Source organism: Emys orbicularis, chromosome 23 (genome assembly GCF_028017835.1).
Source record: "Emys orbicularis isolate rEmyOrb1 chromosome 23, rEmyOrb1.hap1, whole genome shotgun sequence".
Classification (NCBI taxonomy): Eukaryota; Metazoa; Chordata; order Testudines; family Emydidae; genus Emys; species Emys orbicularis.
In genome coordinates this window covers 9,933,043-9,955,051 of record NC_088705.1, presented here as the reverse complement: position 1 = coordinate 9,955,051, position 22,009 = coordinate 9,933,043, and the positions used below count along the sequence as shown (strand labels likewise).

Below are 22,009 nucleotides of genomic sequence, written 5' to 3'. Positions count from 1 at the left end.
TATTTACATCAATGTAATTTCAATGCCCAAAGAACATTTTGGAGAAAGGTAGCCAGTGTTAAAGATTCAACACCCCTACGATGAAGGCGAGATTGCTCTGAGACCTCGACAAGGTCCTCTGGAAAAACCAGAGTATTTATAAGGCTAAAAATAAAAACCTTTCTACTCTGATTTATCCATCACAAAGAAACGGGGGGGAGGAGGAGGGAAAGGGGGGCAACAGCGCCTTGGGTTTTAGTTCCTCTCTAAGGGCAGGGGAGGGATAGTCTTGCAGTGAAAGCACAGGACTGGGAGTTGGGCTTCTGTTCCTGGCTCTGCCACGGATTTCCTCTGTGACTTTGGGCAAGTCACTGTGCCTCAGTTTCCCTATGTGTTAAAGGGGGCTCATCCTATGTCACTAAGCATCGTCAGGTCCAGCTGACGGAGCATCTCCATTACCTCACAGCAGAAAAGGCCTGGGCCTTTGGAGCAAGTTGGTCTGAGTTTTATCCCTGCTGCTGCCATAAAGTTCTGAATGGCCATGCCCTGCTACCCAGCGCTGCCTGGGAAGTCCCAGGTGCCCATTACAGTACTGTAGCCTGTAACAAAAAAGAAGGGAAGCCACACGAACCCTGCCTACGTCTGGCTCAGGGCTCATGTGCTAATCTTCCCCCCTGCCCTTTCTCCTGTACCGTTCCCAGCACCCCTCTGCCGCTGTCATCAGCCCTGTTCAGCTCTGGACACTTCCCAGATTTTGGATGGTTTGTCGCTGAGTCAGGGAAATGCTGCTCGCTGGCTGGTAGGATTCCTGGACAGGCTGCAACAAGACGATCTCCGAGTTCAGCCTGATGTCCAGTGTACAGAGATTGTGGGTGAGGGGAGCAAAACCCCACGGAGTCAGCTGCTGTTTTGGTGCCAGAAAGAACCCACCTTGTCTCTTCCCCCTCCCCCCAACTTGCATCAACTGATTAGTCAGCTGAGGAGTGTGATCTCTCGGCTGTCTCTCTGCCTTTCACAGCAGATAGAAGAAATGTAAAAGGGCTTTTGAGCAAAGACAGCCCGAAGCTGTTTGCAATTACAACCGACTCACCTTCTATTTCTGAAAGGGTTGGCAGGGAAGCTAGCCAGAATAGAAGCTAAGAATATAGTGGAACCTTCTAGCTTATAGTGATTCGATTCTGTTCAGGTTCTTTTTCCATGCCCATCATTGTGGTATCGGAGCACCTCCCAGTAGCGCATTAAGTAGCAGGACTAGAGTCTGTCATGTGCGCGGCTAGTTGGGTACTGATTACTCCTGGGGGAATTCTGTGCCACTGCACATGTGCAGAATTTATGTCCTCTGCAAATTTCTTTGCTTCCCCACAGAAAAATTACTTTCTGACGGGGAAACAAAGGGAAGCTACAAGAGTGGTCATGCAACCCTCCCCAGCAGTGTGTTTTAGGTGCCCAGGGCAGCCAGCAGAGAGGTAAATCACTGTGGGGCAGGAGGCAGGACTGCGGAAGACCCAGCTGGTGGCTCCTACCCTGCGCTGGGCTCAGCTGCTAGTCACAGCTGGGCTGGGGAGGACGGAACTTCCAGTTCTCCTGCCTGGCATCTGGGGCCGGGTCAGACCCACCCCCAGATTTCTCCCCCAGCAGCAGGAAGCTCTGCAAACTCCCCCCTCCACTTCCTGTACCCATCACTCCTCAGCTGCAGAGGGAGGGATCCCTGTACAGGGAGTTGCTCCCCCATCCACCCAACCCCTGTGCATCCAGACCCCCTCATACCCAGACCCTCCTGCCAAGCCTCACCCCTCTCACAACCCCCCCCCCATTGAGCTCACTCCCCCTGCATCTGGGCCACACCACTTGCACCCGGATCCCCACCCCACCGAGCCCCAACCAGGTGCACCTGGATCCCCACTCCACTGAGCCTCACTCGCCCAGCATCTGGACCCTCCCCTGAGCCCCCCACACCCAGACCACCCAGACAACCCCCCCACTTAGCCCCAACCACCTTCACCTGGACCCCCCTGCAGAGTCCCATTACTGTGGCACCCAGAACCCGCAACAAGCCCCTGTGCATCCAGATACCCCCCGCACCCGAATCCCCCACTGAGCCGCCTGCATCCAGATTATCCCCCACAGAATCCTCTCAACCCACACCGGGATCCCCCCACATTAAGCCCCTCCACACTTGGATCCTGCTTTACTGGGCCTGCCTACCCACGCAGAGGGGCAGGGCCCTGGGGTGTTTCTGGGGCAGGCCGGATCCTTGCGCTGTGTCAGGGTTGGGTGCAGCCTCACCGCTGAGTCCGTGTCCCAGGGGGAGCTGCATGGTGATCTCCCACCTCTGTGCAGCCAGTGGCCTGTGCTCCCCACTGCCATGCTGGAGCCTCCACATTTGTTTGCAGAATTTTAAAATATTGTGCACAGAATTTTAAATGTTTTGGCACAGAAAGCCCTCAGGAGTAACTGATAAAGAACAATGCTTTATGCTTCTACTGTGTTGTATTAGAGGATCTGCGAGTACTTTATAAACACGTACCCCTCCCAACACCCCCCCTCTGATAGGTAGGTATCTAAGGTAGATAAATTGAGGCACAGACAGTAACTCACGAGAGGCCACGTGCTGAGTGAGTGGCAGAACGAGGAACAGATCCCAGGTGTCCTGACTCCCAGCTGCCTGGCTGTGACCACTAGACACCCTAGCCCTGATCCTCCGTTGCCCTGCAGTCACTTACACCTGTTCCAAGTGGATATCCGAGCCCCACCATTCTGATCTGGGAGCGTCTTACGCTCCCTTTGCACAGGTGCGTGTAAAGGGCTGCATACAATGCAGGGGGGTACCCATGGTCAGCTGTAACACGGTGCTCTTTAGTTCCTCTACGTTTGCCAGCACTGCCTACTTGTGGAGGGTTTTATATCGCATTGAAGGGTGGCTCATAGAACCGGAGTGGTTGGGATAGAAAAGCTGACCCAGCCCATGCCCTGGCCACAGGCCTGCTCCCTGCAGTACATTTCTTACTGCTTTGGCCAAGATAGTGCTAAGCAAGGGGGCTTCCATCACCTCCCTCGGGGAGACTATTCCGCAGCCCAGCCCAGCTCCTGGCAGGAAGCTTTTCCTGAAATTCAGCCGAAACTTTCCCCTTGTTAATTTCAGCCATTTGAGCTGAGCTCTGCCTCCCTGCACCACACAGAATAATTCCTCTCGCTCCTCGGAGGGAGCGTCCCCCCGTCATGTCCCCCCTAGGGTTGCCAACTCTGACTGAAGCTATTCCGGGAGATTTCCCCCCCCCAACGTGACGTAATGTCATTTTCTTAAAATATCCCATTAAAATCTCCTGCATGGCTTTCAATAGTCACCAGGAGATGGATGCTGATTCTGGGAGACTCCAGGCCAATCCCGGAGGGTTGGCAACCTAGTCCCTCCCTCAGCTGACACCGAGCCAAGCTAACCGTACTCAGCACTTTTAATCTTTCCTCTTAAGTCAGGTCCTCCAGCTCCATGCTCATTTTTAATTGTCTTCCCCAAGGGTGGCCTCTTACTTCCCCAAAGTCGTGTGTCCATGTCTTGGCCCTTCGCTTCTATCAAGTGTAATGGCCAGATTGGTTTGTTGTCCCCCTCCCCCCCAAGGCAGGAAGGAATTTATCTTTGCATCTTTTTCAAGGGCCCCTCAGCAGACATGCCAAACCCGCGGAAAAAATGCAGAAATTGGGCTTGTTTTGGGCTTCATTGGCTTGAAAGTTGTTTGTTGGCTAGTTTTTGGCTTGTAGCTTGTTGCTTCTTTTTTTGATTGGCTCTCGGCGAGTAGGTGCAAGGGGGGGCAATCAGGGGTAAGGGGGGGGAGAGTCGGGGGTGCACAGCGGGCCCACCACAGTCCCAGACTTCACGCCGGGGGGATCTAGACACATAGAGTGTTGGGGTTTGTAGGGATTAGCTTGATTTGGGGCTTATTGTGAAAGTCGGGGGGCTTATTTATCGGGTGAAAGTCGGCAACTGTTCCCCTCGGCTGCAGCTAAAGAACGTCCCAGTTTTCGGCAGTGCCCGTTAGGCTCGTGTTGCCAAGGCCTTTCTTGCCATTACGGTCAGCGGTGCCGTCCCATCAGTGGTCGAAGCCCTAGTGCAGACTGGGAACAATTTTAACCACTGTGACTCTAGCCAGACACATGGGGGCCGGCGGTCAATGTGCCAGTGGACAGGCTGCAGCGGTGCAATTGCTGTTGCCATCACGCCACGCAATCCCTGTTCCCAGCTATTCCTACAACAACGGCTGCTTGTCCCCAGGCGCCCGCTGTGCTGTCCTGGAGCAGAGCAAGAGCTTAGTTTCACCTGCCGTTGCATGAGGCTGGTGGGCTGCGCCCGATTCCAGCATGACCGGAGCGTCTTGGGGAGGTGCGCTAGGTAGCTGGGGTTAAAGGCACATCAGGGAATCGATCCGACGTGGGAGAGGAGATTTTCAACCTGCAGATGACTATTCTTGGCCCACGTGCCTCCAGACCCATTTAAATATAGTTTGTTTTTCCTGTGGTTCTCCTAGCCGTGACTCTGCCCTGGGGACGTTTTGCTTGCACCAGTCATCTGGCCTGCCATGTTTTCACTGAAAGGTAAACAGGATGTTTTTCACTCCAGAGCTGTGTGGAAACGCACGGCAGGACCACTCACGTCTCTGGATTCTCCTTATCATCTTTCCAGTGAATCACAAGCCCTTCTGCTAAAGAGTTGGGGATACTCACAACAGCCCTGCTGGCCTTGTTAGAGTTTTCGGGGAGTCACTGATAAATACATGCAGATTTGTCGCTATTTACCCAGAGGAAGTGGACAATGTCGTGCTACTCAGGCACTTTGCTTATGCCAGGACAATAGCGTGATTGGCACACTAAAAACACACAGATATGTCTAAGAGAAGACTCTAGGTCTAAAGAGCTTGCAGTCTGTTATGTATATATAGAGAGAACATGACTAATGACAACGTGAGCATGATATTCGGGGTGGGAGACGATCAACGTGGTGACAAAACCCGGGGAGAGAATATGAGGGGAGGGAAGCGGTTTGGAGGAGCTGTAAAATTGAGATTAATAAGGGTTCCCGGTGTGCTGAACAATTGAAATACACCCTGGGTAGTGATCTTTTGTGGTGTCGTGTTGCATTAACGATAGCAAGATTGCAGAGGGTCTATAATGCCACGACATGCTTAATTGGCATTAAGAGGCTTAACAGAACTTAGAATCGTAGAATCGTAGGACTGGGAGGGACCTCGCGAGGTCATCTAGTCCAGTCCCCTGCACTCATGGAGGGCATGAAGATGCCTGAGGAGCAGAGAAGATGCAAGGCCCACTGGAGCTGAGCAGGGCTGGGTGGCTGTGAAGCTCAGAGGAACAGCAGTCAGAGACCGGGGGAGCTGGGAGGGGGCCGTGTGGAAATCTGTGATGCTGAGCAGGGATCAAGCCGTCCTGCCAGAGGCTGAGCAAGGGGAGTGTGTTGGAGCAAGCAGGGTTTTCACGGTTAACCCTTCGTGATACAGAAGGCTGAGGACAAGCTGGGGCTCAGGAGGGTGATGACTCTGTTTACAGCTACGTCTCCAGTTTCTTTGTTCGGAAAGACCCCGCAAAATCCCTGGAAACGTAGCTGCAGCCAGCCCCGAACAGGTTGTCCTCGGCCCTGTTTACAGCCCTCTCGCTCTCTGGAGGGGCGATTGCTCATTCTCACATGTGACAGGCATTTCAGCTGGAAACTCGACCTCTTCTCAAGCACATGTGACCCTGAGATAAATTATAAATAGACAAGTGCTAGGAGACAAAGGCAGGAGCAAGAAGCTGAGCTCAGAACGTGGTCCCGTTGAAGAAGCCAGGAGAGAGCCAGGACAGTTTATTGAGGAGCTGCCAACGAGCCAGGAGGAGCTGGCAGTGGGATATAACTTGGAGAGGTCGTCACAATGGATTACCAGTCCAGCATTATCCGAGACTCAACCCCCATGGAGAACCTGGAGAAGCAGCTGATCTGCCCCATCTGCCTGGAAATGTTCACCAAGCCCGTGGTGATCCTTCCCTGTCAGCACAACCTATGTCGGAAATGTGCCAGCGACATCTTCCAGGTCAGTGCCCTGCAAACAGAACCTGTGGCACCGAGCCGGGCTGCTTCCTGCAGCCTGGCCGCAGGTGGGAATTCTTGGACAGTTGTGTGTGAAACCTACAGCACGTTCACTGGGGATCAAACGTCTAAAGCCAGAGTGAGCTTGCGGGAGAACTGAGTGAGGGAGGTGGCTGGGAAGTGGCTGGAACGGCCAGTCTTCCTTGGTCCCTGGCTGGGGATGTTCCGAAAACTGCGGATACCGACACTGGGTGGGGATAGACCAGAAATCCTGGCTCTAAGTGCAGTAGATTGTGCTCTTCTAGGCTGTGCTTGTCCATCAGAGGTGGGTGAGGCTTCTCACTATGTATGTTGGTGCCATAGGGCTAAAATCCCCTTGACTTCCACGGGAGTTGGATCGGGACCATGGCATCTGAGCCTGGCTTGGCAAACGGTTCCAGAATGGACCCTTCTCCCCTGCTGCAGGAGTCTGCTCTCTCTGCTTAGACGGGGGAGGAGCCAGCTGATAAAACTGACTGCTTGGCCCCCAGCTTACTCCCTCACTTGCTGAGCTGTGCTGTTCCTGTCCAACGTTCCCAGCAATAAAGAGAAAGTGGGAGAAAACCAGGCAGGGAGGGTGAAATCAGACCCCGCTTGCTGGAACGGACTCGAGGGATGCAGGCTTCCCAAAGCCCTGTAGAGCTCTGGGAATGGGGACAGCTGTGCAGGGCGCTGGGGGCTGTCCCAGCTGGTTTCTAATTAATGGTTGGTTCTTGAAATGGACAGAAAGGGCACTTCCCCCATGTGCAGACCTCTGTTTACTTGTAAGGACAATGGGCAGAATGTCGAGGTCTCACTCAGTTCAAACCCCTCAGTGGGAATTTTGCCTCCGCAAAAAAACAGTCGACCGCTCCGCTGCCGCGCACCTGATGGGCTTGTTCACGCCTGTGCACGGTCAATGAAGCCTGCTGCCGCTAGTGCAAGAGGGAAATTCTGATTGGCTGGCTTTTCCCCCCGCAGGTATAAGCGACCCCAGAAGATGCAGAGCAGTGGAGAAGTGGGCACTGGGTTAGGACCCTGAGATCTGGTCCATGAATCAACCTTTTTACACCCCGTGGAGCAAATTTTGATCTGAGGATCTCAAAGCATTTTAAAAACGTTAATGAATTAAACCTCACAACATTCCCCTGCGCAATAGGGAAACATACTAACATCGCTCGTAAGAGCCTTTTCTAAAGGGCAGGGGTACGGATGTGTCTAAAGCAGAGGTCCAGGAATCAGGACTCCTGGGCTCTATTCCCAGATCTGCCATGCATTTACTGGGTGACCTTGGGCAAATCTCGTTAATCTGGCTTTGCTCCAGGTGCCCCAGCTGTACAATGGAGATGATATTTGCTGCCTTAATTCATTGATCATAAAGTGTTTAGAGATTCTCTGATGGAAGGTGCTCATATGAATGCAAAGCATTATGGGATATATGCCCTCTGGTGATGGGCACTTCAGGGATGCATGTTTTGTCCCGGGGGAAATGCTGAGGGGACAGGGTGGTGTTTAAATGAGTCCATGGCAATGGTGGGTTTTAAGGATGTTGCGCGTGTCTGTGTGTCTGGGGAGACATTGACCTTTGACCTTGTGCTGGTGATACTCCCAGGCTGCTAACCCATACTGGCAGAGCCGGGGGACCACCCTCTCCGGGGGGCGCTTTCGTTGCCCCTCCTGCCGTCACGAAGTGATCCTGGACCGGCACGGAGTCTACGGGCTGCAGCGGAACCTCCTGGTGGAGAACATCATTGACATCTACAAGCAGGAGTACTCCAGGTTAGCCAGGCCCCCGTCTTGCTGCATTGTCCAGCCCTGGTGTTTCTCAGTAGCTGGGGTGGGATGATCTTTCACAGGTTCTCTCCGGTAAGAGCTAACGGGGAAAACTTCCCAGGGATGAAGGATTTTCAATTCATGTTCTTCCTGGCACTCATCCAGCTCTCCCAGGCAGAGCGCCCTCATGGCCACATTGAAACAGATCCCACACATCCAGCCTGCACTAATCCCGATCATTTCCCCCAGTCCATGTTCATCCAAACCACAGCAAATCAAATGTCACAGGTTGCCCGGAGAGTCGTTTGACACCATCAATATTTGATCCATGGATCCCAAGCTTCACTATTGACCCACCCTGTGCAAGAAACTCTCCTTTCTCTAGCAGCCAGTCAGTTTGCTTAAGCAAATGAACCAGCTGAGTGAGAACTTGTGGCAATAACAAAGCTTGGTCCTACTGAGTTCCTGGGATCTCCCCCTGCAAAGGAGTGGAGTCAGAGAGAATGGCAGTGCAACACGGCTGGATTTCAAGAGAACAAATTCTGGGGATTTCAGAAAACCAATGAGCAGGGTGGATTTGGAAGAAGCAGGACAATTCCTGGGCCTAATTCTGCTCTCACCGCAGTGTTATCAGGCGTAACTCCGTATTGCCAACCCCAGTCAAAAATCATGTGTCAAGCCTTGAAACATTCATGATTTGGGGGGTGGGGGAGGAAATAGATTAGTGGTTCTCAAACTTTTGTACTGGTGACCACAGGTGCCAACTTTTTTCTGCGCCGGTGGATGCTCGCGCCCTCGCCCCGACTCCACCCCTGCCCCAAAGTCCCCACCCTAACTCCGCCCCTCCCTGCCCCTATTGGACCCCTCCCCAAATCCCCGCCCCGGCCCCGCCTCCTGCCCCAAGCATGCCACGTTCCCTCTCCTCTCCCCCCTCCCTCCCAGGCTTGGGAAACAGCTATTTCATGGTGCAAGCGCTGGGAGGGAGGGGGGAGAAGCAGGACATGGCGGTGCGCTCAGGGGAGGAGGCAGAGGTGGGCTGGGGCGAGGGGGGGGCGGCAGGGCGGGGAGCTGCCAGTGGGTGCAGAGCACCCACCAATTTTTCCCCGTGGGTGCTCCAGCCCCGGAGCATCCATGGAGTCGGCGCCTATGCCGGTGACCCCTTTTCACATAGCAATCCTCTGAGTGCAAACCCCCCCCCTTATAAATTAAAAACACTTTTTAATATATTTAACACCATTATAAATGCTGGATGCAAAGCAGGGTTTGGAGTGGAGGCTGATAGCTCGCGACCCCCCATGTAATAACCTCGCGACCCCCTGAGGGTCCCGACCCCCAGTTTGAGAATCCCTGAAATAGATGGTTGGTCTTTGTTATTTGCCTGCTGGGTTCAAGCTGTTGGAATGCACTCAGCTCTTCTCCACAATCACAAGCCCTAGAAACCTAGTGGCGGGGCAGGGGAGTGTTATAAAGGCCAAGATTCTCATGATTCCAGCAGCCGAAGCTTTAAGAAAAACACCAAATATTAGCTACATTGAAATCTCACCAGCCTTACGCTGCAGCAGAAGACAATCAAGCCCTGGGATTGTAGAAGAAAGCTAGACTTCTATGATTCCTTATTATTTGTGTTACTTTAGCACCTAGAGGGACCAGTCAGAGATCAGGTTCCATTGTGCACCCCAGACCACATGCAGCCTTCCCCTGAAAAGGAATAATACAAAGAATCAGAAATTGCCACCGGGGCTTCAGCAGGGATTGCTCAGTGGTCTGAAGGGAAGGAAATGTTCTGTGCTAGTTGGAGAAGTGGGGAGGAGACCAACCAGGAATGTAAAGTCACTGGCAGTTTGTAGGAGAAAAAATAAGGACAGCAGGTTTATAGCTGCTTAAAGGGAATATGATCAGGATTTACAGGAGAGAGAAAATAGATCCATTCATAAACGAGGAAGGGTGTGAAATCAGCAGTGATTCCAGGGACCTACTCTTCATTTTTAAAACTTGATCTAAACCAGAAATATACAGCAAGAGAAGGCATGAATGACCAGGAAGTGATGACTTGGTATGTAAGTGCTGATAACACATGCAGGCAGGGGACTAGGAAAAAGAGAGTATTTATAAGTCAGCAGGTGCAGATATGGATTCCAAGGCCTTAAAGGAATTAACAGATGAATTTACTGAATCACTGGCAATATTATTTGGAAGTCATGGAGACAGAGACAGGTGCTATATGGGGGGCAAATATGGTACCTGTGTTTTTAAAAGGGGTTGGGGGATATCTGCTAAATCTAGTTCCAATAGTGAAGTCATGGAGCTAACTCTATGGATAAAGAACAAATCATGCCCAGATCAGCTTGACCGCTCCTTTTAAAATCAAGTTGCGGAGAGGAGGGAGCAAATGCAGGAGCTGTAACACAGCCAGAGTTAGCGAAGCATGTGATATCCTGGGCCAGATCCTCGGCTACTGCAAATTGGCATCATTCCATTGCAGTCAATGGAGCAGGGCCGATCTACACCAGCTGAGAATCTATCTGGCCCCTTGCCTCAAGCTCCTACTTGAGAAAAGAATTGAGATTGGCTTGGATATGAGCACGGTGACACAGAGAATAATTGGCCAAATGAGCAAAAAGGTAGGGCCATGGTAATAGGCTAGGCGATGAGGTGGAACAGCATCAGGTACAATGCCACAGTGATCGACTCTGTTGTTTGTTGTCACTTAAAAACGCAAGAACTGCTATACTGGGTCAGACCCTCTAGCCCAGGGTCCTGTCCCTGAAAGTGGCCAGTACCACAGCTTCAGGGAGACCAAGGGAGGCAAGGGGAGGGATAGCTCAGTGGTTTGAGCACTGGCCTGCTAAACCCAGGGTTGTGAGTTCAATCCTTGAGGGGGCCACTTAGGAATCTGGGGCAAAATCAGTACTTGGTCCTGCTAGTGAAGGCAGGGGGCTGGACTCAATGACCTTTCAAGGTCCCTTCCAGTTCTGTGAGATAGGTATATCTCCATATATTTATTTTATAACAGGGCAATTTTGGAGTGATCCACCCATCTTCCACCCCTGGCTTCTGGTTATCAGAGGTTTAGGGTCACTCAAGTAGGGGGTTGCATCCCTGATCATCTTGGCTAACAGCCACTGATGGCACTATCCTCCATGAACTTATCCAGTCCTTTTTTTTTTTAACCCAGTTATACTCTAGGCCATCATAACATCCCCTAGCAATGAGTTCCACAGGTTAACCGTGCATGGCATGGAAAAACTACTTCCTCTTGTTTGTATGAAACCTGCTGCCTATCAATTTCATCAGGTGACTCCTGGTTTTTGTATTGCGGAAAAGGGCAAATGGCACTTCTCTATTCAGTTTTTCCACAACAGACATGAGTGTATAGACCTCTACCATATCCCCCCCCCCATGCTTATTATTATCATCGCACTTCTTAGCATATGCGCAACATGCCTCAGGTGGCACGTGACCAGGATTCATCACCAAATTTGGTCCCCTGGTTGGATCATTCGCTTCCCCCGCCCCGGGCTGGGTACTGACAGGGAGTGCGACATGAATGCTGATCCATTGCAGTTCCCACTGGGCCGGCCGGGAGCTACAAATGGAGGCAGGGGAAACAGGCACCAGAGATGGAAAGCGACTTGTCCAAGTTGCAGGGTTGCTACATCTCATGATTGTATCACAAGTCTCGCATTAGCTGGTATTTTTCTGGAGCCAGGAGATTATAGGAGACTTTCAGCTTTCATTTAGTTTTAAAAAGCAAGTTTCTAGCCTTCCTGATTGCAGAGAAAAGTTTGAAAATGCGACCCCCTAAATGCTCAAAACCCAGGCAGCCAACAAAAGCACTAGTCCAGGGGTTCTCAAACTGTGGGTTGGGACCCCAAAGTGGGTTGTGGCCCCATTTTAATGGGGTCGCCAGGGCTGGCGTTAGACTTGCTGGCACCTGGGGCTGAAGCTGAAGCCCGAACTCCACCACCCAGGGTCAAAGCCTGAGTCCCACTGCCTGGGGCCGAAGCTCGAGGGCTTCAGGCCTGGGTGGTGGGGCTCAGGCTACAGGCCCCCCGCCCAGGACGGTGGGGCTCGGGCTTTGGCCCCCCAGCCTGGGGCAGCAGGGCTTGGGTGGGCTCAGACTTCAGTCCCCCCTCCTGGGGTCGTGCAGTCATTTTTGTTGTCAGAAGGGGGTCGCAGTGCTGTGAAGTTTGAGACCCCCCGCACTAGTCTAATGATTTTAAGCCAATCCCGGGACTTTTGGCAGCCTGTCTGCCTGGTGATTTTTGACCGCTCTGGGATCCCCACGCTGAAAGTTGGTCTGAGCGGCTTTATTTAACTTCCCTTTTGAAGATCTCTCAGCTGCAGTCACCCTGCCTAAAAAGGGGGGAAAGTAGGTCAAAGTTCCTGGCCAGCCACCTGTGTTTAAATAGACTGTAGGTTTCTGGAGAAGGAAATAAGGAGCCAGCAGCACCAGAGGTTTTGCCTTAAAGAGGACAGAGTGAGCCTTTGCATCATGTGTCTATAATTAGGGTATCCCACATCATCCTTGAATCCTGGATCTAGCCATTAGTGGCTCAGTAACCCTGATGGGGTTTCAGTGGTCACAGCTGATGGGAAGGGGAAGGGGGAGGCAATTGAACTAGGTCCCCAAACTTAGAGGGCCCCCAAAGCTGTCTGTAATGTCTGGGTAAAGAATGTAACATGGAAGGGGGTGGGGCCCCAAATTTCCCTCAACAGGCCTGTCTGTGGTCCCAGTGGCCACACTGGTGTGTGGTGGGGTGACGGAGTGATGCTGGCTGGAAAGTGGCAGCCGGTGAGAGTCCTCTGTTTAAACAGATCTCCACAGAAAAGCAGAGAAGCTGGGGATTGACCCCAAGCAGTAAAATCTCTCCCGGGACGCCTGGACCGGAAATGCTCTTCGTGCTGTGGAGTGACAGCCCTGGAGGGTTCGCTTGCTGTGATTAAATACAGAGCTCTGCCTGGCCAGAGAGAGCTGATCAGAGATCCTGGCACATACCGGCGCTGGCTCTAAACATTACATCACTGGCACGGGTAACATTAGAGACGGGTTGGGAGTTGATCCAAACTCCACTGTACAAAGCGAAGTCCAGGTTCTGGTCTCCATTACACCGCTGTAAATCCAGATTAACTCCATTGAACCCAGTGACTGCCCTGGAGCTAGTCTGGGTTTGCGCTGGTGTAACTTAAATCAGGATCTGGCCCTACAACTCAGAAGGCCAGTGCTGGTTATTCTTCAGCTGTATAGACCACAGCCCGGTCTCTGCTTCCTATCATCATCCGGTGGGTGTTTCAATCTGGATCTGCCACAGCTCAAATGTGATTAAACGCCGCTCAAAGCTGTTAAACCCGGTCCCGTTTCTTGCTGTCTTCAGCAGGCCCCTGAAGAAAGGAAATCACCCCATGTGCAAGGAGCACGAAGACGAGAAGATCAACATCTACTGCTTGACCTGCGAGGTGCCCACTTGCTCCATGTGCAAAGTCTTCGGAGCTCACAAAGACTGCGAAGTTGCACCACTTCAGAACGTCTTCCAGGGGCAAAAGGTACCGGCTGGGTCACTGCTGCTTCCCTCTCCCTGGGGAAAGGAGCCCATCGGCCAGTACTAAATCCTGGCCTGGCCTCAACTGGACGCTCCACAGCGGGGCCAGAGGCTGCAGCTCCTTGACCTTAGCCGGGGTTCACAGCCGATCGCTTGGAATGTAGATGAGGTCTCTGAGGGGATGGGCTCCTCCTGCTTGGCACCTGTGATGTGCTGAGCTGGGCCTTTCAGGAATAGCTTCCAAGGCTGAGCACTGGGGTATTAATAGGCAGAGGGGGCTGCCGTCATGAAGCAGTCATCTGTCTATATTTAGAGTCGCTTGAGAGCTGGGGAGCAAGGCCCAGCAGCCAGCACCAGTCCCGGAGGGAGCAGTGTCTACAGCTGTGAGCAGGGCTGGCTCCAGGGTTTTGACCACCCCAAGCAGCCACAAAAAAAAAGCCGTGGTCGCGATCGCGATCTGCGGCGGCAATTCGGCGGGAGGTCCTTCGCTCCGAGCGGGAGTGAGGGACCGTCCGCTGAATTGCCGCCGAATAGCTGGACGTGCCGCCCCCCTCTGGAGTGGCCGCCCCAAGCACCTGCTTGCCAGGCTGGTGCCTGGAGCCGGCCCTGGCTGTGAGCAGACCCATAAGAGCTGAGGTCTTCCCCTGGGTATCTTGGATGGGATCCATGGATGGCAAGATCTCTCCCACCAGGGCACCCTCCTCCCTGTTGAATGGGGTAGAAGCCCGGGAGCCTTAAGCAGATAGATGTCCATTTTTCACTGGCATCCAGACCATTTGGGTGGGTTAGGATGGGCCATTAATATAATAATAAATGGGGATATACCTATCTCATAGAACTGGAAGGGATGCTGAAAGGTCATCAAGTCCAGCCCCCCGCCTTCACTAGCAGGACCAAGTACTGATTTTGCCCCAGATCCCTAAGTGGCCCTCTCAAGAATTGAACTCACAACCCTGGGTTTTGCAGGCCAATGCTCAAACCACTGAGCTATCCCTCCCCCCAAACCTCAGTTTCCATTAAAAATATATTTAATACCCATGGTAGCCGCCTGCCTCCCAGAGCCAAACCTTCCTCCTTCTCCCCCCATGCACTTCCATGGACCACCCTTTCCTGCCGTTCAGGGTTCCCTCCCAGCTCCACTGTTAACGTTCCTTGATCCTTGGGCATCTCGTGCCATTACCTCACCCACCCAACAGGACCAGAGATGCCCAGGCTGTCCATCTGGCTCTACCCCCACCACATGGAGACAGTTTTGACGCTCTTCTTGCTGTGCACTTATCCCAGCGTTGAGACTGTGTTCCTCCTCTCTTGCCCCATCCTGGAGACGGTGCCAAGGCCTTTCCCCCCTCTCCTACTTCTCCTCTTCCTGAAAAGGGATTAGCCTTCAGTGTCGGGGCCCACCGTCCTGTCTGCCCACCAACCCCCCTCTCCCTCTCAAGACAGCACTACAGGCCTTCAAACAGAAATCTATTTCTGTTCCCCTCTCACAGATGGAGCTGACCAACTGCATCTCCATGCTGGTGGCTGGGAACGACAGAGTCCAGACGATCATCAGCCAGCTGGAGGACTCCTGCAAAACCACCGAGGTGAGGAATGGGAAAAACGACTGAGCCCTTCGAAATCTGAGTGGCAGAGATGAAATCCAACCCCCAGCAATGTCCTTGAACGGCTAATGCAGGTGTCGGGAGCAGCTTCCCTCTTAGTCCACGTGACTGAGAATCCTGTTTAATTCAACGAGAGGGCTTTTACACAAAAGAGGAAGGGACTGGGGGAGCTAGTGGTTAGAGCTGTCAACTAGGAGGCAGGACTCCTGGGTTCTCTTTCCAGCTCTGGGAGGGGTGCAGGATCTAATGATTAGAGCAAAGTTCTGAGAGTTGATACTCCTGGGCTTCATTCTCAGCCCTGCCACAGACTTATTGGGCGACACTGGGCAAGTCACTTAACCAACTGTGTCTGTTTCCCCATTAAGATAATAATGCAGCAGGATTCAATTCTTACCCAGGTTTCAGTGGACACTCCGAATTGTTGTAAGACAAGGAGAATGGCCAGCACCTTGCTCTTAGGATGGGGAGGTCAGAGGCACGTACATTCTCCCATGGTGCAAACCATGACGCCGCAATGAACAGTAAACAACACACGTGAGCCACTGGCCATCAGTCCTCCTCCGTGTTTTGTGGTCTTCACACAGCTGTGAGACGCATGTCACCCCATCCAATCATGCATATCATCGCTCCACGCTGGCTGCGGGCACCCCCTGCCCCTGGCACCGGCCCTTAGGTCATACAGTGTTTTGCAAAATTTGAGTTAACAAAACTGCAGTTTAATTGAACGATTCTCTGAGATTCTCAGCACGATGGATGTGGAAAGCATTATTCTAAAGGGTCCGGTTGGTAAAATAGGGGACGGTCACACTGGTCATTACCTGATGTTTGGAACTGGTTAAAGTAATACTACCAGGCCCCAGGGGGAGGGTATCTGCTGACGTTAACAGGAATATTTTGCATTCTGTCTTCCACATGATGTTTGCAAAGCCCCATTTACAAACCTTTGTTAACCGAGCCGCCCATCTCCCTGTGAAAGGGGCATTATTAGCCTCGTTTTTCAGACAGGGAAACTGAGTCACGGCCCAGTTAAAGTGACTTGCCCAGGATTAGTCAGTTGTTATTTCTTGTGTTATGGTAGCACCAAGGAGTGCCAGGACCACATGGCGCTAGGCGCTGTGCGATCACAGAACAAACCAATGATCTCTCCCCCAAAGAACTTACAGTCTTGGGTCAGTGCCAGAACTGAGGGTAGAACCCCGGAGTCTTGGCTTCAAGTGCCCTGCTCTCACCACCAGGAACATGGCCTCCACTACTGGTTTCCATTTCCCCTGTTGCTAGTGCCACTATATCTGTACTATCGTCAAGAGAATCTAAGGGATTGCCAGGTGGCCGGAAGTGTCTGGAAACTGCTGTGCCCAGAGCTAAGGGCTAGGTCTGAGTTCCGCTGGGGGTTCCCCGAGATCTGAGCTTTGGGCATTTGTAATCCCCGGATGCCTGCGGCTGGGATCGTTCAGTGCGGCTGTGCTGCCTCTGGGGGAGATCTGGGAGCATACCTGTGTCCCCTCTGCTTCGAGATGCTCATGCCCTTCGTCCGTTGGCAGGACAACGGCCGGCTGGTGAAGCAGGAGCTGTGCGAGAAGATTAACGCCCTCATTGCAGTCCTGGAGGAGAAGAAGAGCGAGCTGCTGCAGAAGGTCACAAAGGAGCAGGAAGAAAAGACCAGCTTGGTGCAGGCTCTGATCCAGCAGTACAAAGAGCAGCTGGAGGAGTCCACCAAGCTGATGGAGACAGCGTTTCAGTCCCTGGAGGAGACAGGAGGGGCCACTTTCCTCACAGTAAGTGGCTCCTCTTGGGCCAAGGGAGGGATGGAGCCTGGATCTAGCAGCGTGGTTTGCTCCACCCTCCTGAACCCCACAAGTCAGATTCAGCCTCCCAGTCTCCTCCCAAATCAGCTCTGCCCCCCACCAACCTTGACCCTCCGTGGCATCCCTTTATCCTCACCTAGGATCCGGCCTCTGCGTGTCCCTGGGTGGACTGGGTTTCTTGGGAGAACTTCGGGCTTTCAACCCAGCGAGAGGGAATAAGCTAGCGTTCCCAAGAGCGGCTGGAAAGGGTGATCTAACTCTGGCCGAGGGGGCAGCAGCTTGCTAGTCAAAGCCCCCAAATCACAGCCCCGCCCCCACTTGGTCTGACAAACCCTGCTTAGCGCTGGCGACACGGCACCTGGTGCCAGCTTCATACGCGTTGCTTTTATCACCTTCTTGGTAACTTGCTTCTCACCTCGTTCTTTCCCCCTCCTTTGCTCTCTTCACAGAATGCCAAGCAGCTCATTAAAACGTAAGTCCGCCCGGGGTTGCATTTTTAAATTGCTGCTTCAGTGCCACGGTCTGAGACTCTACATCAACGTTAAAATCCACCCGAGGATTGTTCCCAGAAAATAACAGGGGTTAGCCCCCGTACCCCTTCCCAAGAGCAGCCCGGTTCCAGTTTCATGTTTAAATACCCGGGTCCTTTAAAAAGAATCCAGGAGAAAGCAAATTCTGAGCTGCTGTAAAGTTTCTCTGTTATGATCCCCTCTGACCAGCAAGAGACTGGAATAGAATGGCAGGTTCTCAGGCTATTGATAGGGCTCTACTAAATTCACCACCATGAAAAACGCGTCACGGTCCCTGAAATCTGGTCTCCCCTCGTGAAATCTGGTCTTTTGTGCACTTTTACCCTATACTATACAGATTTCACAGGGGAGACCAGCATTTCTCAAACTGGGGATCCTGACCCAAAGGGGAGTTGCAGGGGGGTCACAAGGTTATTTTAGGGGGGTTGCGGTATTTCCCGCCTTCAGAGCTGGGCGGCCGGAGAGCGGCGGCTGCTGACTGAGGGCCCAACTCTGAAGGCAGCAACGCAGCAGTAAGAGTGACAATACCACACCATGCTATTACTTCTGCGCTGCTGCTGCTGGTGCCGGCGCTGCCTTCAGAGCTGGGATCCCGGCCAGCAGCCGCCGCTCTCCAGCTGCCCGGCTCTGAAGGCAGCACTGCCGCCAACAACAGCGCAGAAGTAAAGATAGCAGTACTGTGACTTTACTACAATAACCTTGCCCCCCCCACACACACACACCACAACTCCTTTCTGGGTCAGGACTCTTACAATCACAACGCCGTGAAATTTCAGATTTAAATAGCTGAAATCATGAAATTTATGATTTGTAAAATCCTATGACCGTGAAATTGACCAAACTGGACTGTGAATTTGGTAGGGCCCTAGCTATAGAGCTGCGCTGGTGAGCCTGTTTGACTCAGGCGCGTGAAGTCCACAAGAGGGGGCAGTACAGTTACTCCAGAGTCACACCAGTGGGTGGATCACGCGAGCTCCCACTTGGAGATAAAAGAACATCTCCGGGAAGGCTCAGCCGTATGAGAAAGTTGCGCTGGTTTCACTTAAATTGCTTGTTTAAGCTGAGCTAGTTAAGCTGGTGCGAAAGGCTGTGGGGACGCTAATTTCACTTTAGCTTAAACTGATTCCTAATTGATTTCGCTCCACCCAAATACACCGAGTTTAATCCAGAATCAGGGTGTCCACACAGGCGGCTGCACCAGTTTACCCCAGGTTGGTTTAAAGTCACACCTTAAGTGAAACAGGTGCAAGTGAAGACAAGCCCTAGGGAAGGCAGAGTCTGGATAGAGAGGTGCTGGAGGGAAACGTAGGACCAGCTAAGCTTCAGGAGAAAGCGAGGGCTTGGGCTTGATGCTGTTAGTTGAGTTACCAATAAAGCCAAAAGCCCAGAAAGGGATAAAGTGTGACCTGGAGACAGGGTGTGTATCCTGTTGAACTACCCCTGCGTCCAGAGGCCAAAGCTTTCTGCCTTTCCAGCTCCTCTGCAATCCATTTACCCTCCCTCAGCATGCAGGTTCCAAGATTGCTGGGAGTTGCCCTGGGATCATCTGAAAGAGGGGGACTAGAGCAGTCAGCTGGGAATTGCCAGGATTCGGAAGGCGTTAATGCAATGCCCTGTGGCGGAGGTCAAAGGGAGGGTGGGAAGATCTCTCAAGCACCTTGCGTGAGACAGAGGATTTCAGAGAGGGCTTCCTTGGGTCTTGCTCCCTGGATAATAATCTTTTCCGGCTAGAACCTGCAGTCACTCGAGAGCAGGGAATTCTCTCCTCTGGAGGAACAGCGGGTAAGGAAACGAACCCTATGTCTATCGCCCCCAGAATTGTGGAAGCCTCAAAGGGCGGCCGTCTGGGGAAGATCGAGCAAGGCTTTGAAAATATGGATTACTTCACCCTAGACCTGGAGCACATAGCAGAAGTCTTGAGAGCCATCGACTTTGGAACAGGTATAAGAACATTGTGCCCTTCTTTGGCCCCTTCCATTCGAGCATCTGAAAGCACTTTACAAGCACTAGCGAGTTAAGCCTCACAACCCACAGGGAAACCAAGGCACGGAGCAAGGAAGTGGCTTGCCCCAGGCCACACAGCAAGTCAGGGTCAGGGATAAGAAACCAGATTTCTTGTCTCCCAGCGCTGTGCTTTACCCACTAGACATCACTTCTCCTCTTTGATAGAGGAGACTGCTCTCAGTTACAGCACTAACACTTTCAACTCATTCCAGTTAGTTAGCTGGCGAGATTTGGGGTCTGTTATTCGTTTGGGACTTGATCCAACAACACCTATTGAAGTCAATATATTACCAAAGTCAATGGGCCCATGGTTTATAGCAACTGGGAATGCTCGGTCTTGGCACCATACCCATTTACCAGATAGGGAAACTGAGACATAGAGCGGCAAAGTGATGCACCCAAGGCTAGCCAATAAGTTACTGGTAAAGCTGGGAATAGTACCCTGGCGTTCTGCTGACTCCCTGGCGTGCATACTCAGCCCGAGACTTACACCTTTCTCTCCTAGTTCCTAAGTGCACAGACAATAGTTTGCTGTGATTGGATGTTGCCTTTTATAAGTGGCCCCCTGTGTTGAAAATACAGTTCTGGGGGTGGGGCTCCAGCTTTCTAAATCATGTTACTTTTGCTTGGAGATGAGGAAGAGGAAGAGCTAAATGAGGAAGAAGAAGAAACAGAAGAGGAGTCGTCTCAAGAAAGGAAAGTGGATGGTAAGGAAAAAACGCAGCGGGTTTGTGATGCGCAGGGATCCTAGAAATCCATTTGCCACGAAGAAACGCGGAATTTGCGTTTTTACAGAGAATCTTTCATTTTTACATTTTGTGAAAAAATAAAAACATACAGTAGAACCCCGTTTATCTGAGCCGCCATTATCTGGCTCTCCGTATTAACCGATCTGCGGCTGACAGCCTGAGCCCCACCACCCGGGGCTGAAGGTCTCTGGATTATCTCAATTTTTGATTATCCAATTTGGCCCAGTCCCAATTAGATCGGATAAATGGGGTTCCTCTGTACTGTGGCTAGGGAAACTAAAGTTCAGAGTTTCATTTTAATCATTAAAAAATGTAGATTTTTTATGCTTTTTTTTATCGGAGAATTTTTTTATCACGGAAAGCTAGGATGTATTAGCAGAAGTGTTGTAAGCAAGACACGAGAAGTAATGCTTCCGCTCTGATTAGGCCTCAACTGGAGTATTGTGTCCAGTTCTGGGCGCCACATTTCAGGAAAGATGTGGACAAATTGGAGAGAGTCCAGAGAAGAGCAACAAAAATGATTAAAGGTCTAGAAAACATGACCTCTGAGGGAAGATTGAAAAAATTGGGTTTGTTTAGTCTGGAAAAGAGAAGACTGAGATAACATGATAACAGTTTTCAAGTATGTAGAAGGTTGTCACAAGGAGGAAGAAAAATTATTTTTCTTAACCTCTGAGGATAGGACAAGAAGCAATGGGCTTAAATTGCAGCAAGGGAGGTTTAGGTTGAACATTAGGAAAAACTTCCTAACTGTCAGGGTGGTGAAGCACTGGAACAAATTGCCTAGGGAGGTGGTGGAATCTCCATCATGGGGGATTTTGAAGAGCAGGTTGGACAAACACCTGTCAGGGATGGTCTAGATCATTAGTCCTGCCACAAGTGCAGGGGACTGGACTAGACGACCTCTCGAGGTCCCTTCCAGTTCTATGGTTCTATGATCCCTAGTGATGAGGGTTGAGCAGTACAGGAACCCAGGCTATAGTAACAACCCTTCTGAGTTAGGTTAGCTGCCTGGCGTGTGTGATTATTATCCAAAACCTCATAAACATAATTAAAATACCTGTGGCCTCTTTGTCTGCTCGCCTGCCTCTCTTAAGAAGGACTTTGTAGTGTATGTTTCATTGAGAGATTTAAGATCTTGCTGGCTCAAACTGATACATCCTAGCTCTGCATGGGAGAAAGCTCCTCCACCCCCACTCAGACTGATGACCCTCTCCTGCTTTCCTTGTGTAATTAACGTATGCCCCATTTCCCCTCCCACCAAGAAGCTGCAAAGGCCCAAGGTAAACAGGACACTAAGGTGAAGAGCAAACAACATGACTCTAAAGCACATGCGTGCACGTTCTCTCTCTGAGGGTCAGGACTGGAGTGGTATTTTGGAGCCAGCATACTTGGCTTTCCTAGTTACCATGGCTCACCTTCAGGATGCACATGGTGCTGTCCACAAATATTGGCCAGGTATCCAGGAGCAAAAGGAGAACATAGTTAGGGGTTATCACTAGGAGCAATGGGATGCAGCTGAAGGCATTTCCTGACAGCGAGATCTATTGCACAATGGAAGACCCTCCCCAAGGGAAGTGGTGGAAGCCCCAAAAGGCTTAAGTGGGGCATGGGCCTTGTGCTGCCTCCATGCACAGGAAGGAATTTCCCCTCGGTCCACATTCCCCAATCTCCTTCTCTCATCAGCGTCACTGAAATTCTTCTTCTCCCACCTCTCTTTCAGCACCTCAATAACAGAGCAGAAGCAATTCCCAAGCCAGAAGAAACTCCCCAAGTGCAGAGTGGATGAGTGATTGGGGGCAATGGGGTGGGGGCAAACGCTCTGACTTCGTGGGAGCTACGGGAGGGGTGGGCTGGGGTCCCAGCTGAAGAAAAAAAGGTCAGGCACCACCTGGCCGTACGACAGTATTGCTAACTCAGGATGAAAACTTGACCGA

At 51.8% G+C, this 22,009-nt stretch overlaps 1 protein-coding gene across 1 annotated transcript; it reads left to right on the top strand.

The window, feature by feature from the left end:
* The first annotated feature begins 5,894 nt into the window (after nucleotides 1-5,894).
* Nucleotides 5,895-20,074, top strand: TRIM63 (tripartite motif containing 63). The gene is made up of 8 exons (XM_065421893.1): nucleotides 5,895-6,053; nucleotides 7,680-7,846; nucleotides 13,216-13,384; nucleotides 14,871-14,966; nucleotides 16,526-16,759; nucleotides 17,239-17,261; nucleotides 19,136-19,260; nucleotides 19,956-20,074. The coding sequence occupies exons 1-8, from the start codon at nucleotides 5,895-5,897 to the stop codon at nucleotides 20,072-20,074; spliced, it is 1,092 nt and encodes a 363-aa protein (XP_065277965.1).
* Nucleotides 20,075-22,009: the final 1,935 nt, after the last annotated feature.

Excerpts from the sequence above, each read along its gene's own strand:
- TRIM63 (XM_065421893.1), top strand. The coding sequence starts at position 5,895 with ATGGATTACCAGTCCAGCATTATCCGAGACTCAACCCCCATGGAGAAC. Across the intron at positions 7,847-13,215 it reads TACAAGCAGGAGTACTCCAG|CAGGCCCCTGAAGAAAGGAA; the intron begins GTTAGCCAGGCC and ends TGCTGTCTTCAG. Across the intron at positions 13,385-14,870 it reads ACGTCTTCCAGGGGCAAAAG|ATGGAGCTGACCAACTGCAT; the intron begins GTACCGGCTGGG and ends CCCCTCTCACAG.